The sequence below is a fragment of the Laccaria bicolor genome, genomic scaffold (genome assembly GCF_000143565.1).
Source record: "Laccaria bicolor S238N-H82 LACBIscaffold_2 genomic scaffold, whole genome shotgun sequence".
NCBI classification, from domain to species: Eukaryota; Fungi; Basidiomycota; class Agaricomycetes; order Agaricales; family Hydnangiaceae; genus Laccaria; species Laccaria bicolor.
In genome coordinates, this window is record NW_001889873.1 from 2,354,516 (window position 1) to 2,369,541 (window position 15,026).

Below are 15,026 nucleotides of genomic sequence, written 5' to 3' on the forward strand. Positions count from 1 at the left end.
CACCATGGACGCGATCCGCGTAACCAAGGTATATTTTACCAGCCTCAGCTTGCGCGCCCAACTCTGAACATTCTGCTCAGGTGGAGCGGGTAGCTTTCACCAAGACAGGCACAACGTCGATTGGCACAATCCATCTAACTGCACACCATATCATTTTCCGATACGACGACGGAAAAGAGAAGGAGATCTGGGTATGCACATGTTCTTTCTCGACGGATTGACTTATTTCGAGACCTAGGTGCCATACCCTTTGATCTCATTGGTCACTCGTCTACCACAAACATTGCAAGGCCAATCCCCAATCAACTTCAACACGCGTACCTTTGAGACGTTCTCGTTTACGTTCACGAAGGATTCAGATGCTAGCGATGTTTTCGAAAGCGTGAAAGAGCTGACGGTCTCGAGTGAGCATAGTATGACTCTCTTGATCAAGCGTTGAACGAGATCCCCAGCCTCTGTCACTCAGCTCTACGCTTTCTTCTACTCTCCCAGCCCCCCGTTTTCTGCTAGTGATGGCTGGTCACTATACTCCCCCCGGGATGAGTTTGGACGTATGGGGGTGGGAACCCGTACAAAAGCTTGGAGGTTTACTGACATTAATAAGGATTATTCCGTGCGTTTATTCCCTAAACTGAAGGATTAACCTGTCAATGACTACTAGTAACTCTAGTTCTCTGCAACGTATCCAGCGCGATTAGTCATTCCAACTAGGATCAGCGATACGACACTTCAATATGCATCGAAATACAGAAGCAAATGTCGAATACCTGTTCTGAGTTATTTACATTGGGCAAATTATGTATGTCAATTTCTTCCCTCGTGTGTGCTTGCTGAAACATTATTTTCAAAGGGAACTATCACGCGTTCAAGCCAACCCATGGTTGGAATTACCCAGAATAGATCTGTTCAGGACGAAAAACTGATTGAGGCTGTTTTTCAATCCCACTGGTCGCCCGAATCTCGCGCATCTAACACCCCCGTTTATGGCGCAACATCGACCAATCTAATCATTGACGCCAGACCAACCGTTAATGCAGTGGCTAACAGCGCAAAGGGCGCAGGAACAGAAAATATGGACCATTACAAGGATAGCAAGAAAGTTTATCTTGGAATTGATCATATACACACAATGCGAGAATCCCTTGCAAAAGTCGTTGAAGCGCTGCGTGACGCCGATTCTCTACTTGCTACCATCAACAATGACCTCCCTGAACAACTGCCGACACTCGCAGTTCTAGATCGGCAAGCTCTGCGTCGTTCTGGCTGGCTGCGTCATATAGCTGCAATACTAGAAGGCACTCTGCTTATCACGAGAAACGTGCATGTGAATTCATCACACGTTCTGGTTCACTGCTCTGACGGATGGGACCGAACATCTCAACTCTCTGCTCTTGCACAACTGTGTCTCGATCCTTTCTATCGCACTATCCGGGGCTTTGAAATTCTCATCGAGAAGGACTGGCTGTCATTCGGTCACAAATTCCTCGATCGATGTGGGCACCTGTCCTCAGAGAAGTTCTTTCTGTCCCCTACGGAGGGTGTAAGTTCGGGAGCAGGGGCAGACGCTGCTCAAGCATTCTTAGCCTCCGTTCAAAATCGATTTGCCTCACAAACCCATATCAAAGAGACGAGTCCCGTCTTCCATCAATTCCTCGAATCCGTTCGCCAAGTCCAACGCCAATTCCCCAACCGTTTTGAGTTCAACGAGCGATTCCTCCACCAGCTTTACTACCACCTCTATTCATGTCAATTCGGCACTTTTTTATACAACTGCGAACGTGAACGACGGGTTGGCGATGGGGGACCGCCCCCTTGCGAGCGCACCATAAGTGTATGGGACTACTTTAATTCACCCACGGAGATGGCGGAGAACAAGAATCCGGCATACGATCCATCTTTAGATGATCCCATGGCTAGGGGTCCAGGCGCGGATATGGGCGTTTTGTTTGTGAACCCTAAAGATGTTCGGTTTTGGCATGAGCTCTATGGTCGTACAGACGAGGAGATGAATGGGAGGGCCGCTCTAGCCATTCCTCGAGCGCCTGATGCTTTGGGATCAGAAAGCACAGATGATGAACCAGCCATTTCACGGTCACAAACTCCCACAATCCCTTTATCCTCTTCGCCATCCAGCTCGTCGGCGACTCCTTTGAATCTTTCACAGTCACTGAATGTACAGCGTCCGAGTCCGAGAAATACATCCCCAAATTTAGGCAGTGACTCTCAAGATGTTTCGCTTTCTGGTGTGTCCACTAGCCCAAGCAGGGACATACCGTCGTCGAACACCCACAAGGCACTAGTACGGCCTCGCATTTCGTCATCCACATCCGCCTCTTCACAATCAGCACCCATATGGGCCCGCACGAAGCCGCCTGATTTTTTATTATCCGGTGGCGGAGTAAAATCGGTGTGGGGAAAGCTCTCGTCAAATGCGACTGCTGCATTTTCTGTTGTTCAGGACGCTTACACCAGTGTCGCGAAAGATCTGAGAAATAATGGTGGCGAAGAGCCTTCAGAAGGGAGTTCCGAATTAAAGGGACGTGATACGTTGTCTGCATGGGGAGAGGAGACGTCAGTATCTCCGCTGACGCAGGGGCCAAACTCCCTTGCGTCTCTTACACTTGGGAACCCCTGGGCTACTACGAACTCTTTGTCTCTCCCCCCCGCTTCCGAGTTGGACGGGAACCCTTGGGGTCGAGCACTGACATCCGATGCTCAACAAGAGACTGTGCGAGCCGACGTTGAACCAATATCCCCGCTTCCACTCGATCCTGCCATTGCAACACCTGTTCATAAACCCGCCGTGTCAAATATAAAAAACGTACAACCACCGGCCCCATCAGGTAACACCGACCCGCTTGGCGTGGGGTTCCTATAACCCTTCACCTATATCCATGTTCAATTTCTAGATTTTGTAACAAGTTGGACTCTAGTGTATGTAAGTACATGTAACAACACACTTGGCAACCTTGCTTTCATAATAGATACCGAATGAGCTTAGTGCAGTTCCTAACATTTTGTGAGTGTCACCCCAATTTCAAGCGCTTGCTAGACGCCTTCGTGAGGCAGTGCTTAACGTTCCACGCCGACTTGTCAATAAAATCCTCGTTCGATCTTTGGCAACGCTCGCGAGATGGCGTGATACTTAACGATCGCTGACTAAGCACATAGATGCCATTCAAATAAAATTTGGAAGGTTGCGGCAAAACGAACTTTGCTCTACTTCCCCATCCCCCCCCAACTATTTCATCTCTCCACTGATCATTATGGCCCCCTCTGGTACTCCAGTTCGCGCTGCTCTCGAGCCTGGTCACTTCCTGTTCACCTCGGAGTCGGTTGGTGAAGGTCATCCTGGTATGGCGTCAATATCTTGTTAACGATGCAACGTTGATAACAAGGTCAGATAAAATCTGTGACCAGGTTTCCGATGCTATCGTATGTCTTGATCAAATTTCAAATTAGCAAATGTAAACAGCTGATGCCTTGCATCGTCTTCAGCTCGATGCCTGCCTTGCGGAAGACCCCTCTTCCAAGGTCGCTTGCGAAACGGCGTCTAAAACTGGCATGATCATGGTCTTTGGCGAGATCACGACCAAAGCCAGACTCGATTACCAGAAGGTCATTCGTGACACCATCAAACAGATCGGTTACGACGATTCCTCAAAGGGCTTCGACTACAAGACTTGCAACATCCTCGTCGCCATTGAACAACAGTCCCCTGATATTGCTCAGGGCCTGGACCATGGAAACCTCGAGGATCACGGTGCCGGTGATCAGGGTATCATGTTCGGCTATGCTACGGACGAGACCCCAGAGCTCATGCCTCTCACCATCGTGCTTGCACACAAGCTCAACGCGGCAATGGCCGCTGCCCGTCGCAGCGGTGCTCTGTCATGGCTCCGTCCCGACTCGAAGACCCAGGTCACTATTGAGTACAAGAAGGATGGCGGAGCCACCATCCCCCTGCGCGTCGATACTGTTGTCATTTCCACCCAGCACGCTGAGGAGATCTCCACCGAGGACCTCCGCAAGGAGATACTTGAGAAGATCATCAAGCAAGTCATTCCTGCCAACCTCTTGGACGACCGAACCATCTACCATGTAAGTGTCATCGATGTGAAGTCACTACCACCGTCTTATGGTTTATTATAGATTCAACCCTCTGGCCGATTCGTCATTGGTGGTCCTCAGGGTGACGCTGGATTGACTGGTCGCAAGATCATCGTCGATACCTACGGTGGATGGGGTGCTCACGGAGGAGGAGCCTTCTCTGGCAAGGACTTCTCCAAGGTCGATCGCTCGGCCGCCTACACTGCCCGTTGGATTGGTACATTCTTCAGTTTTGTGTGGCGATAACGATCTCATCTTTTTCTCTAGCGAAATCGTTGGTCTCTGCCGGCCTTGCGCGCCGTATCCTTGTCCAACTTTCATATGCCATTGGTGTTGCTGAGCCATTGTCGATCTACGTCGACACCTACGGCACGGGCAAGAGGTCTGATGAGGAGCTAGTGAAAGTCATTCGCAACAACTGGGATCTTCGACCAGGTGTCATTGGTAAGGGATTGACCAAGCCACTTCAGCCTTCGTTGCTCATTCTTCTTGTTAGTCCGTGAACTTGACCTCCAGAAGCCTCAATACCTTAAGACGGCGTCGTACGGCCACTTCGGTAACCCCGACTACACCTGGGAGAAGCCCAAGCAGCTCAAGCTCTAAGCTGTTGCTGCTCTCTCTTTTCTTGGTCTTGGTCTATCTGATATCCCATCATCATGTTTCGGCTAGTATCGGAAGTTCATCCTTCTACCCATTCATTTCACGCACTGCATCTCTTGATACCATTATCGTCTCTCGCTCACCACCCTCATCATCACGCACCACATTCCCCACGCTATTACATCGCTCTCTTGGATTGTAGAATCGGTGTCAAGACCGTTATGACCCCAGTACTAAAACAAACATAATCTGTAGTTTTGAAGAATAGACCGCGTTCAACCGCGTACTTACTTGTTTCGTCTTGATCATGAGGCTTGAGCAAACGTTTCCCGACAAAACGTCACAAACAGGGTTGTCACTCACGCACGTGGTGTGATTTGTCCCGATTAGGGATACCGGTAATCTAATCACTACTTGTTCCGGATGATCGATTCTAAAAATTTCCGATGTGCTCTCCATTACGAACTGGGCAGATCCTTTTCACGTTCGCTCTCTCTCCATCACCGTGCTCAGGGATCTAATTAAACATTAGTGAGTATTCTACGATTGAATATCCCACGATTCTCAGTGGTTGCCTTAGTGTGTGGTATTCTTGGATTACTTTTGAATGATTCCAACGCGGACGCTGCACCCGAAATATGCGAAGGCCTATCCCTCCTCCAGCATAGAGGCCAGGACGCTTGCGGAATCATCACCTGCGGTCCAGGAGGCAGATTCTACCAATGCAAGGCAAATGGAATGATTCGGGACATTTTCGACGCCAACTCAATTTCAAGATTAATTGGTGGAATGGGTGTCGGTCATGGTAAGTGAGTGCTGTTTTGGGTAGAAGGGCCATTTATCTTATTTTACATTTGTTTCTAGTCCGATATCCCACTGCGGGAAGTTTCAACAACGCTGAAGCGCAGCCTTTCTATGTCAACTCTCCGTACGGAATCGTATTCGCTCACGTAGGTATTCCCCCTCGTATCCCATTTCATTGTACTAACTTTGGATGTCCGTAGAATGGAAACCTTATTAACACCTCATCCTTAATGGAATTCATGGATCAAATCGCTCATCGACATATCAACACGGCCTCTGACTCTGAACTACTCTTAAATATCTTCGCCTATAATCTGCAACAAACTGGAAAATTCCGTATCAACGAGGAGGATATATTCACATCTATTGGTGGGATGATGTCGCAAGTTAAAGGTGCATATGCATGCGTAGCCATGCTTGCTGGTTTTGGGATAATCGCATTCCGCGACCCCAACGGTATCCGACCCGTCGGATGGGGTGTCAGAGCTACGGCGAGCGGAAAAGATTACATTGTCGCAAGTGAAAGTGTGGTTGCGGATGCTGGAGGATTTACCGAGTGGAACGATGTTAATCCGGGTATGTGCCGTCCTCGATGCCCTCATCTCTTTGAGTAAGCCGAATTTCAGGCGAGGCCATCATCATCACGCGAAACGGTGTATCTCGCCGACAAATAGCGGCTCCTGCCACCTTCGCTCCGGACATTTTTGAGTACGTTTACTTCGCTCGACCCGACTCCGTTTTGGATGGTATCAGCGTATACCGGAGTCGGATGGCGATGGGAGACGCACTTGCCGACAACGTGAAGAAAGTGTTGGAGGAAGTGAATATCACAATAGACGTCGTCATCCCCGTATGATGCCTTTTCTTGGGTCCATGGACTTGCCTTATCTAACTCACTAGGTGCCCGATACATCCAGAGTCGCTGCGCTCAACTTGGCACAGAGGCTGAATCTACCTTACCGAGAGGGATTCGTAAAAAATCGTTATGTTGGACGAACCTTTATTATGCCTGGACAGCAGATGAGGTGCGCCCCACCAAACAGATATCATTCTTGCCAATTGATCCTGATTTTCGCAGGAAGAAGAATGTGCGACGCAAGTTAAACGCGATGGCTTTGGAGTTTGCAAATAAGAATGTTCTCATTGTCGACGGTATGTTTATGAAGTAAGGCAGGATTGTCGTTGCTGACCCTTTCCTGAACGTAGACTCCATCGTGCGTGGTACAACCTCAAAGGAAATCGTCCAAATGGCCAAGGATGTTGGTGCAAAGAAGGTTATTGTTGCAAGTTGCGCACCACCAATTCGGTACTTCACTTTTTCTGTGTCTACTTTCCCCGATTTCTGATGCTGGGCCAGGTATCCAAACGTCTATGGTATCGACATGCCCTCACGGAAGGAATTGGTAGCGCATGGTCGCGACGAAGAACACATAGCGGAAGCGATCGGAGCAGACCTCGTCATCTTTCAGACACTTCCTGATCTGATTGAGTCGGTCCGACAACTCAATCCTGCGATTGGCAGCTTTGACTGCTCCGTCTTCAGTGGGGAATATGTAACTGGCGGAGTAGATGAGGCGTATCTGCAACATCTGGAGTCCCTGCGAGCAGATAACATTCGTGGAAAAGCTCTGAATCTAGATCTGAATGCACTGGATAACAAAGACGTGAATGGCTCATCGAGGGGAAATAGTACGGGTGCAAATACACCCGTCAATGGTTCTGATACGGTAGGGCTGCACAACTCATGGAATACGAACTAGGAAAACGTTGCTGTACCTGTATATGAATATTTATTGTAATTCTATCCTTGCTACCGGACTGGAAGGGTAGCAACTGATCAGATGTCTTGTCAAAACTTCGCCTGCGAGTGAGCATGTTCATGTTCGTTCTGGCCAAGTTGATATATGAGCCTGAAATTCTTTCGACGCGCATCCTGATACATCAAATAATCCTAGATTGCCCTCTGCTTCATCCTGCTGCTAACCGTCCTTAAGCCAGCGTATACCTTTCCAGGGGGTGACCCAAGAATCAAGGAAACAATAGCGTCGCGAGCGACCTTAATGTTTTGGAAAGATCCCATGATGTGAATTTTTCTAACAGATCTACAGGGTTAAAACGTTCCTCGGGTAAACAACAAAGACTCACGTATCGGCCAGAACAATACGCGTCCGACTGGTGTTCTCTATTGTGAACTTTGTTTTACCATCTTGCCCAGCTATGCGACCTGGAGAGGGGAGAAGGGGTAAATATCTAGCGGAAGGGTGAGTAATTCACCATACCGATAGCTCGTGAGAGATGGTCGCCGTGCAGAGTTTTCACATCCTTGATCTCAAATGAATCTAGGTATAAATCATCCAAGCGAAGAAGCGCGATGGCGTCCTGATTGATACATTTATCAGATGAAAATTGTTGTGGTAATAGATTGGAAGGATGATACATTGACATCAAAGCCCAACGCATACGCTTTGACGAAATCAGCACCCTTTTGAAGAGCCCCGATGTCTTTCGTATGCTTCGAAGTCTGGGAGAGAAAAAACGATCAATGGGAACGTTTTTAGATTGATTAACAATGATGCGTACTCTGGCTTCGACACATCTCCGTTGAACGTTCATTCGCACTTGCAATCCCAAAATTTCCGTAAGCGGACCAAAAATGTTGACCCAGTCCTTCTTCAACGGAGTCATTCGATGTGGTGGTATGGGTATACGTCTCGTTTCGGATTTCAGCGTTGTTTTTTCGGCGTTGGCGGATAAGGGAGGGAACGTCGGGGCAGAGGTGCTCGGGGCGAGAAAGGAAGGATCTGCATCTATCATTAACTCATCGTCATCTGCGATTGGTGGTTTGGATGAAGAAGCAGCAGCTGTGGGTTGGAGGATAGATGGGCCCGTATCGTTTTCGTCCATAGAATCTTGGATGTCATTTTGTGAGTGATCGGCTGTCCGTGCGTTCTTTCTTGAAATCTTTCTTCGATTCTTTCGAGGGGCTGAGATCGGTGCATTTGGCTGGGATGAGGAAACGTGTGTTACGACCATGGCTGCAAGGTGGATCCAAGGTCTATTTTCAATGGAAGAAAAGTTGCAATCACGGTCACAACCGTCACATACTCTAGCGATGAGAATTGGATGAGAACGCTGATTTATTCCTTAATTTCCTATGTAAATACACATGTGAAGGTAATGCTTGCTAATGAAAAAAGGAGAGTGGCAGGGGACAAAAAATCAACCCTGTTGAGAACAAATGATGATAAAAATAATCCTCAAAGAGGTGATGAATGGAAAGGAATTCGATATTCAATGCTAAACTGTATTCCGTCGGAGGCGTCTCATGAAGAGATCCCGAGCCTCTTTCAATTGCCACATCCTTGGGCGGTCAAAGGTGTACGGCGTAAGGCAGAAGCGACCGCGACGAAGTATCTCCATCATTAAAAAGGAAACTGCATGTTGACCATCAGCTTGTGTCGCAAGAGAAGGCAGGAAAACTCACGAATAATCTCAACGTCGGGAGCTAGAGGATGTGGAGTAAATTCAAGATAGTTAGAACCAACCCCAGGAAGGTGTGTTGAGATAAATGTGGATCTTGATGAGGTCTGCGGAGATGACGATGACGACGATGTTATCGATGGTGGATCGCAAGGTTCATCAATAGGAGATGATGGCGGAGACGCCAATGTCAGTTTGGAAGGTGAGGAGAGTTTGGCTCTCGAGGAACGAAGGGATAGCTTTGGGCAAGAGGGCGAAGAGAGGTTCACTTTGGAGGATGAGGACGTTTTCATCTTGGACAGTTTAGCGCGTGTAGGAATTCGGATACAATTATGATGAAAAGTTCCTGTCGTTGTTTCGGAATCATAGTCGAACAGCTGTTGGGAAATTTCAGTTTCAGGAATCAAAACGGAGACATGGAAAATATGACATACCGTCAGTGAGTCCGCTGTCGATGTCCAAATAAACTCTGTATCAAAACGAGTTGGAACAGCAAGAATTTTTGGCCTGGACAAGAGATTAGCATGAGGATACCATCATTGAATACAAGATACCAACATAAAACGGATCGTGGAGGAACCAAAAAGTTCTGGTAGACCACCAATGTGTTCCTTTCCGATAGAAATATCGGGGCGTCGACCATTCCATTTAATGTCGACCAGAATAGTTCCTGAAAAATCTTTTATCGTCGTGCGCCTCTGCACAAGCCGAGCAGCGGTGGGAGATGGCTTCTGCTTTGAGGAACCCGAAGCAAAAGATGACGACGACCCCGACGCAGAGCTTGAGTCGAGAGGGGTGTCTGGCTCAACTAATTCGGAGGGTGGCACGGTAGCAGTGACGATTTCGTAGGCGCATCGACCTGTGGTGGCGTCGATGAGCAAAGTGTTGAGCATATCTGGGGTAGTGAATTTGAGCAGCATGATGGGCGTTTGGTGCGCAAAAAGTAGCAGAGGGCGTTATAAGTATAGGGATACTGTCTCAAAATGGTGGGGGGTTTGTGGTTACCCAGTTGGGCATGTCGTTTGTTCAATGATCGCGAGGTGCGGTGGCTGTTTGAATGGGCTTCCGAACGCGGAAACTGGTTAGTCCAATGGGTTTACGCGTTTTACGGGTGCCTTCGATGGTGGTCGAAAGTTGAGAAAGTTGAACTGTGGCTCATCGCAGGCACTTTAAATGTGGTACAGTGTGGTACATAAGCACAATGGCACGGAGGTGTGTCCGATAGAACCGGTCTAATCACATGACCTCTGCCATCTTTTGCCTGTGTTTGGATGTGCAAACAAAGGAGAAGTCCAACATCGACAGCAACCACGGTGGAATTCATCACTCGACGACCGCCAGCAGGCAATCTGCGACCACCGAGTCGACGGCAACGACGACAACACGACTTGTACGACGTCTGTTGAACTATCATTTTATTGCGTCCATAGAGCTGCGCCCCGGCCTTGCGCTTTAATTGGCGCGAGAAATCCCGACACAGCAGATTGACCTCTGTCTGTGGGTTATGGCTCATTCGAGGCGCTCACCACACCATAGAGTATCTTCGTCGTCGACCAGCTCACCATCATCTTCCCGCAAGAAATATTACCTTAGGCGCGCCACATCCCGTTTAGTTTCCCACGAGGCAATCCCGTCAATATCCTCTCCAGTTGCTCAACGGCCCGTCCTGGCTGCTCTTCATCCCAACCTTCGCCGCTTGCCCTCACGAATTTTCGCCCAAAAGGATCAAGAGAAAAACATGCGCGAGTCAAGTCATATTGTTCAAGTAGGCGCCAAGCGAAAACGCGTCGCGAACACTAATGAAAACGCGCGCACTTATGGCACGCGTTCTGGCCGGCTGAAGCGCCTTCGGTCCGCTTCTGGCACCACGAAACATTACTCTTCAACCAGCGAAGAGAGTGGGTCGGATCTCGGCGAGATGGAAGTTGACTCCCCTTCCGAACAACGTTCTGATGACTCAGAACCGGGTGATCAAGAAGAAGAACAGGAGGAGGATGCAGAACAGGAAGAGGAGGAGGAGGACGGTTCGAGTCAGTAACATTTTTTGCGTTATTCTCCTTACTTACTGATGAAATTTCAGCGGATGATTGCCTCCTCCACTCTGCCCCACTCAACCGACTTAATCGTCTTCGCAAACCCGATCTTATTCGCTTGTACAATGTCGCTGGCTTGCCAGATGATCCTGAATTACTTACCAAGTCTGAGATCACAGACGCAATTGTCGCTGCCCGAGACGACGTAGCATCGCTTCCCCCCTCTTCTCCGCCAGGTAAGGGAGACGGTGCATCGTCAGATTACTCAAGCGACGATGGTAATGTTGCAGGTGACGAGGAAACCGATGTTGGCTCTCAGTTGACGCAGTCAGGACCTGGGACACTGCGGAGACGTGTAACGCATGACTGGGGCAAAACAATCGGACGTCCACTCAAGGGCCGTAGTTTATCTATGGGACACTTATTGGGACCTGTGGAAGGGTCAAACCCGGTTGGCTTACAGCGTAAGTCCTCGACACGATTGAGTGGTGATTCAGGTGGCAGCAGTTCGCGGTTTGTTGTTTTTTTCATGTGCACGACATCAGCTATTTAACTTTTCGTTTCAGACGGAGAACATCCAACAGGTCTTCTCCCACAACTTCCACCGCTCCATCAACCACAGTACAATCTCCACCTGCCACCCGTTTGCGATCGCGCAAAGTATCTACCTCAACCTCTGTTGCCAACGCTCAATATACAGCTCCTACGTCTCCGAGTACGAGCAAAGGGAAAGGAAAAGGCAAGGCGAAGCAAGTTGAATTCAGCAATGAGGTAGACGTTCTTCCTACAACTCCTCCAAAGCGCTCCATCAAAGAGAGGGAGAAGGAAAGGGAACACTTTTTGACGCTTGGTGATGAAAGCGATCTCACCGAGCTTGAGGAACTTGAGCAATCTTTGAGCACATGGCAGAATCAGGTCAGCCCTCGACGATTACGTAGCAAGGATCGGGATATAGAGAAGACAAAGGAGAAGGATGGCGAGCAACATGGTCAGGACGTAACCCCTGTCGCCAAAGGGCGACGCGCGAAGAAGGGTGTTTCTAACCGACCAGAAGTGCCTCCTTTGAATGGGGAGGTTAACGGGAAGAACCTACGGATAACTCCTAGTCGCAAAGCGAAAGGGAAAATCGGAAGTCCAAGGGAGTCAGAGATTGAGGAAGAACATTTGGATGAAGATGAAGAGGATCAGCTCGTGGAAGAAGAGGAGGACGAGGAAGTAGGGGAGGATCAAGACCTAGAGGAAGAAGAGGAAGTGGACGAGCTTGTATCGTCTGCTTCCATAACACCACCCCATTCCATCGGACGACGCACTCCGCTCAGACGGCGGCTAAGGCCAAGGCGGACACAACCAACATCGACGCGGAGTGACAATGACGCCGCTGACGAGGGCGATGATGAAGGGGAGGGGGAGCCAGAGGAGGAGATTGAGGATGAGGTTCAGTATGAGGACGAGGAGGTTGAGGAAGAGGACGAACCAGTCAGCTCTGTTGAGCCTAGGAAGTTGCGAAGTGGAAAGATCGTTGGGGAAGAGGATGTGGAAATGGAGGCCGAGGAGGAGGATGTAGGGGATGAGGAGGCAGAAGAGGATGGTAATGATGTTGAGGAGGATGGTGACGATGAGGAAGATGCTGAGGATGAAGTAGAAGAGGATGGGGATGTTGAGGCGGAGGATGTCGATGTCGACGCCGATGGTGATACCGATGAGACTATGGAAGAAGATGGTACGTTAAATTTATACGCATAGTCCTAACATTGCCTTGACAAATCTGCATCAATAGTTGATTTGACCGTCGCCACAGCTAGGACGCTGGTACGCCTTCGCAGAGACGATCTAGTCCGCCTCTGCGAGACCCGAGACCTTGACCCGGTGGGAACCAAACCCCAGCTTGCAGAGGCCCTTCTTCAGTGGCGTGATCGGCACGCCAATGATTTCTCTTCACCCTCCTCCACAGGAACAGTTCGGCCGCCATCTACTAGCAGGAAGCGCCGTCGAACGAAGGGAAGACAACAGTCCAGCGCCAGGACCACTCCAGTATTGCCCTGTTCTGAGCAAATACAACCTGACGAGACGCCCATTCCTAGCAAAGAGAAGGAGGACGAGCTTGAGCTTGATCTTGAAAGCTTGGGTTTAGAAGATAGGGAGATACCTCCCGAAAAGCTGCAGAAGCTTGAGAAGATCGGAAGTGGAGGCTTTAAGGACGTCTTTATCGGCAAATTCAAGGGTCGAAGAATCGCTATTTCCGAATTCAGAGGACAGTTGAGTTCGAGTGAGCGGCTTTACCTTGATGTTGGCTCGTTATATTGATGACGTTTCGTTCAGTGGATATCAAAGAGCTCAAACTTCTTGGAGGGTTCGACCATCCAAATATCGTGAGATTTGTATGTTGTGTTCCCTCGCCCTCGATTCGTCTTTGATGATTTTTGCCATAGCTTGGGGTTAGTATACCGGAGAACACGAAAGAGACCCCAGTCATGATTGTTAGCGAACTCTGCTCAAATGGTGACCTATTCGATTACGTCCGAAATGTGGGCCCTCCAAGCCTTCACAAAGTGGTGTGTAACTTCTTTACTCAAACTTTTCTGATAACCCCTTAACCTGTTTCAGCTAATGATGATGCTGGATATCGCCCAAGGGTTGGAATACCTTCACAAGCGAAAGCCATCTATCATTCATAGGGATTGCAAGTCTTCTAATATCCTCATCACGGCCAAGGGGATTGCGAAGATTGCAGACTTTGGGCTTGCCAAGGTGAAGCAGTCAACACGATCCATGGTTCGCAGCTTGGTCGGTACTGTCAACTGGCAAGCGCCAGAACTCTGGCATGCGCACCCGAAATATAACCATAAAGTGGATGTATTCTCTTGCGCAATGGTGTTCTGGGAGATGCTTCAGTGGCATCTTCCGAACAAGAAATTCCCCTGGGAGGTCTGTGTCTTGCTTCTTCGTTGGGTTCTTCATCGTAAAATTTTCATACAGGGAATGAATGAGCATGCCATTTATGAAGTAGTCGGAACAAAACGGCAGCGGTGAGTCACTTTCATCTCCTCGTTCGACAAGTTGGTATTGAAAACTCGCCTTGTTCAGTCCGCCATTGACTGGCCTTCGAAAACAGTGGTGTCCAGAGATAGTTGATCTCATAGAGCGCATGTGGGCACAAGAACATGCCGACCGGCCCACAATGTCGGAAGTGGTAGAAGCACTTCAAGAATTGGTGTCCACACACTAATGATAGCTCGCGCTTCAGCCTTTAACATCACTCTTAATTATTCTTTCACTGGACGTTTCGGTCAAAAGAACCATTTTTCAATTCTGAACAACAGCTTGTTGGGTCGTCAACTCGTGGATTTCCCTCCTTTCTGCTCTCTTCGTTGTTTTTCTCCGATTTTGACAACGACAACAATATTTATTTACTTTCCCCCATTCGATATCATCCCGTTCCATAGTCATATCCGCAATGTATCTTAGCATAAAATCATTCAACCAATCTCAATGCATTAACTGTTCATTTGGGAATTTGCCAGTCCATGTAAAGGCTCCAGTAACACGCACCTAGCGTGTGACGAAGTGATGTCCTCAGATCCCCTCTCAAACTTCGGTTGTCTGGATGAGCTAATTCAGGTGATATACCAAAGTGTTAACCGATTTGTAGTACTTTCGACCGTCTCTGACGATAAATGGAATATTCATCTCGGACTCTGTGGGCCAGAAGGTCGGTGGTGGCATGGAAGCTGGACTGCAGCCGATGTAGTCAAAGTCATCGTATGTCCACTCTTCGAGGCAGCTGAAGTGCCAAAAACTAAAGCGGTCGAGCAGGGATCGAAAGCATCAGATCATCTGATAGAGAGTTTTGCTGAAAAGCTCGCGGAGGCGTTTGCTGAAGGCGAACTTGTCGTCGGAAATTGGAGTTCTGATGAAGGTGCAGAAATTAAGGTGAACCTCCATCGCACTGGTTAGATCTCCGAGAAATCAACTCAAATTCTATGTATTTCATAGCTAACA

The 15,026-nt window shown here is 48.7% G+C and overlaps 7 protein-coding genes across 7 annotated transcripts; 5 read left to right on the forward strand and 2 right to left on the reverse strand.

Moving 5' to 3' along the window:
* Positions 1-74: 74 nt before the first annotated feature.
* Positions 75-2,011, forward strand: LACBIDRAFT_143319 (uncharacterized protein; the record flags this gene model as incomplete). Its single annotated transcript, XM_001874755.1, has 5 exons — positions 75-191; positions 239-404; positions 453-613; positions 671-799; positions 851-2,011. Coding segments are annotated over 5 exons (1,734 nt in total), but the record flags the coding sequence as incomplete, so codon positions are not given.
* A 1,211-nt stretch (positions 2,012-3,222) lies between these two features.
* Positions 3,223-5,008, forward strand: LACBIDRAFT_188038 (uncharacterized protein). The gene is made up of 6 exons (XM_001874756.1): positions 3,223-3,354; positions 3,404-3,435; positions 3,499-4,101; positions 4,153-4,327; positions 4,378-4,554; positions 4,607-5,008. Exons 1-6 carry the CDS (start codon positions 3,267-3,269, stop codon positions 4,711-4,713), a joined length of 1,182 nt encoding a protein of 393 aa, XP_001874791.1. The 5' UTR covers positions 3,223-3,266; the 3' UTR covers positions 4,714-5,008.
* A 125-nt stretch (positions 5,009-5,133) lies between these two features.
* Positions 5,134-7,274, forward strand: LACBIDRAFT_305864 (uncharacterized protein; the record flags this gene model as incomplete). Its single annotated transcript, XM_001874757.1, has 9 exons — positions 5,134-5,194; positions 5,243-5,515; positions 5,575-5,660; positions 5,715-6,090; positions 6,141-6,364; positions 6,415-6,539; positions 6,593-6,666; positions 6,721-6,820; positions 6,872-7,274. 9 exons carry the CDS (start codon positions 5,134-5,136, stop codon positions 7,272-7,274), a joined length of 1,722 nt encoding a protein of 573 aa, XP_001874792.1.
* A 191-nt stretch (positions 7,275-7,465) lies between these two features.
* On the reverse strand, positions 7,466-8,328 carry LACBIDRAFT_229936 (uncharacterized protein; the record flags this gene model as incomplete). Its single annotated transcript, XM_001875309.1, has 5 exons — positions 7,466-7,607; positions 7,660-7,738; positions 7,794-7,893; positions 7,952-8,035; positions 8,095-8,328. The coding sequence occupies 5 exons, from the start codon at positions 8,326-8,328 to the stop codon at positions 7,466-7,468; spliced, it is 639 nt and encodes a 212-aa protein (XP_001875344.1).
* A 307-nt stretch (positions 8,329-8,635) lies between these two features.
* Positions 8,636-9,914, reverse strand: LACBIDRAFT_292206 (uncharacterized protein; the record flags this gene model as incomplete). The annotated part of the gene is made up of 4 exons (XM_001875310.1): positions 8,636-8,948; positions 8,999-9,371; positions 9,429-9,501; positions 9,553-9,914. The coding sequence occupies 4 exons, from the start codon at positions 9,912-9,914 to the stop codon at positions 8,812-8,814; spliced, it is 945 nt and encodes a 314-aa protein (XP_001875345.1). The 3' UTR covers positions 8,636-8,811.
* Positions 9,915-10,498: 584 nt separating this feature from the next.
* On the forward strand, positions 10,499-14,253 carry LACBIDRAFT_305867 (uncharacterized protein; the record flags this gene model as incomplete). Its single annotated transcript, XM_001874758.1, has 9 exons — positions 10,499-11,024; positions 11,075-11,540; positions 11,594-12,747; positions 12,805-13,293; positions 13,347-13,405; positions 13,457-13,579; positions 13,632-13,952; positions 14,004-14,053; positions 14,112-14,253. The coding sequence occupies 9 exons, from the start codon at positions 10,499-10,501 to the stop codon at positions 14,251-14,253; spliced, it is 3,330 nt and encodes a 1,109-aa protein (XP_001874793.1).
* A 341-nt stretch (positions 14,254-14,594) lies between these two features.
* Positions 14,595-14,981, forward strand: LACBIDRAFT_305868 (uncharacterized protein; the record flags this gene model as incomplete). The annotated part of the gene is made up of 1 exon (XM_001874759.1): positions 14,595-14,981. One exon carries the CDS (start codon positions 14,595-14,597, stop codon positions 14,979-14,981), a length of 387 nt encoding a protein of 128 aa, XP_001874794.1.
* Between the last annotated feature and the right edge of the window lie 45 nt (positions 14,982-15,026).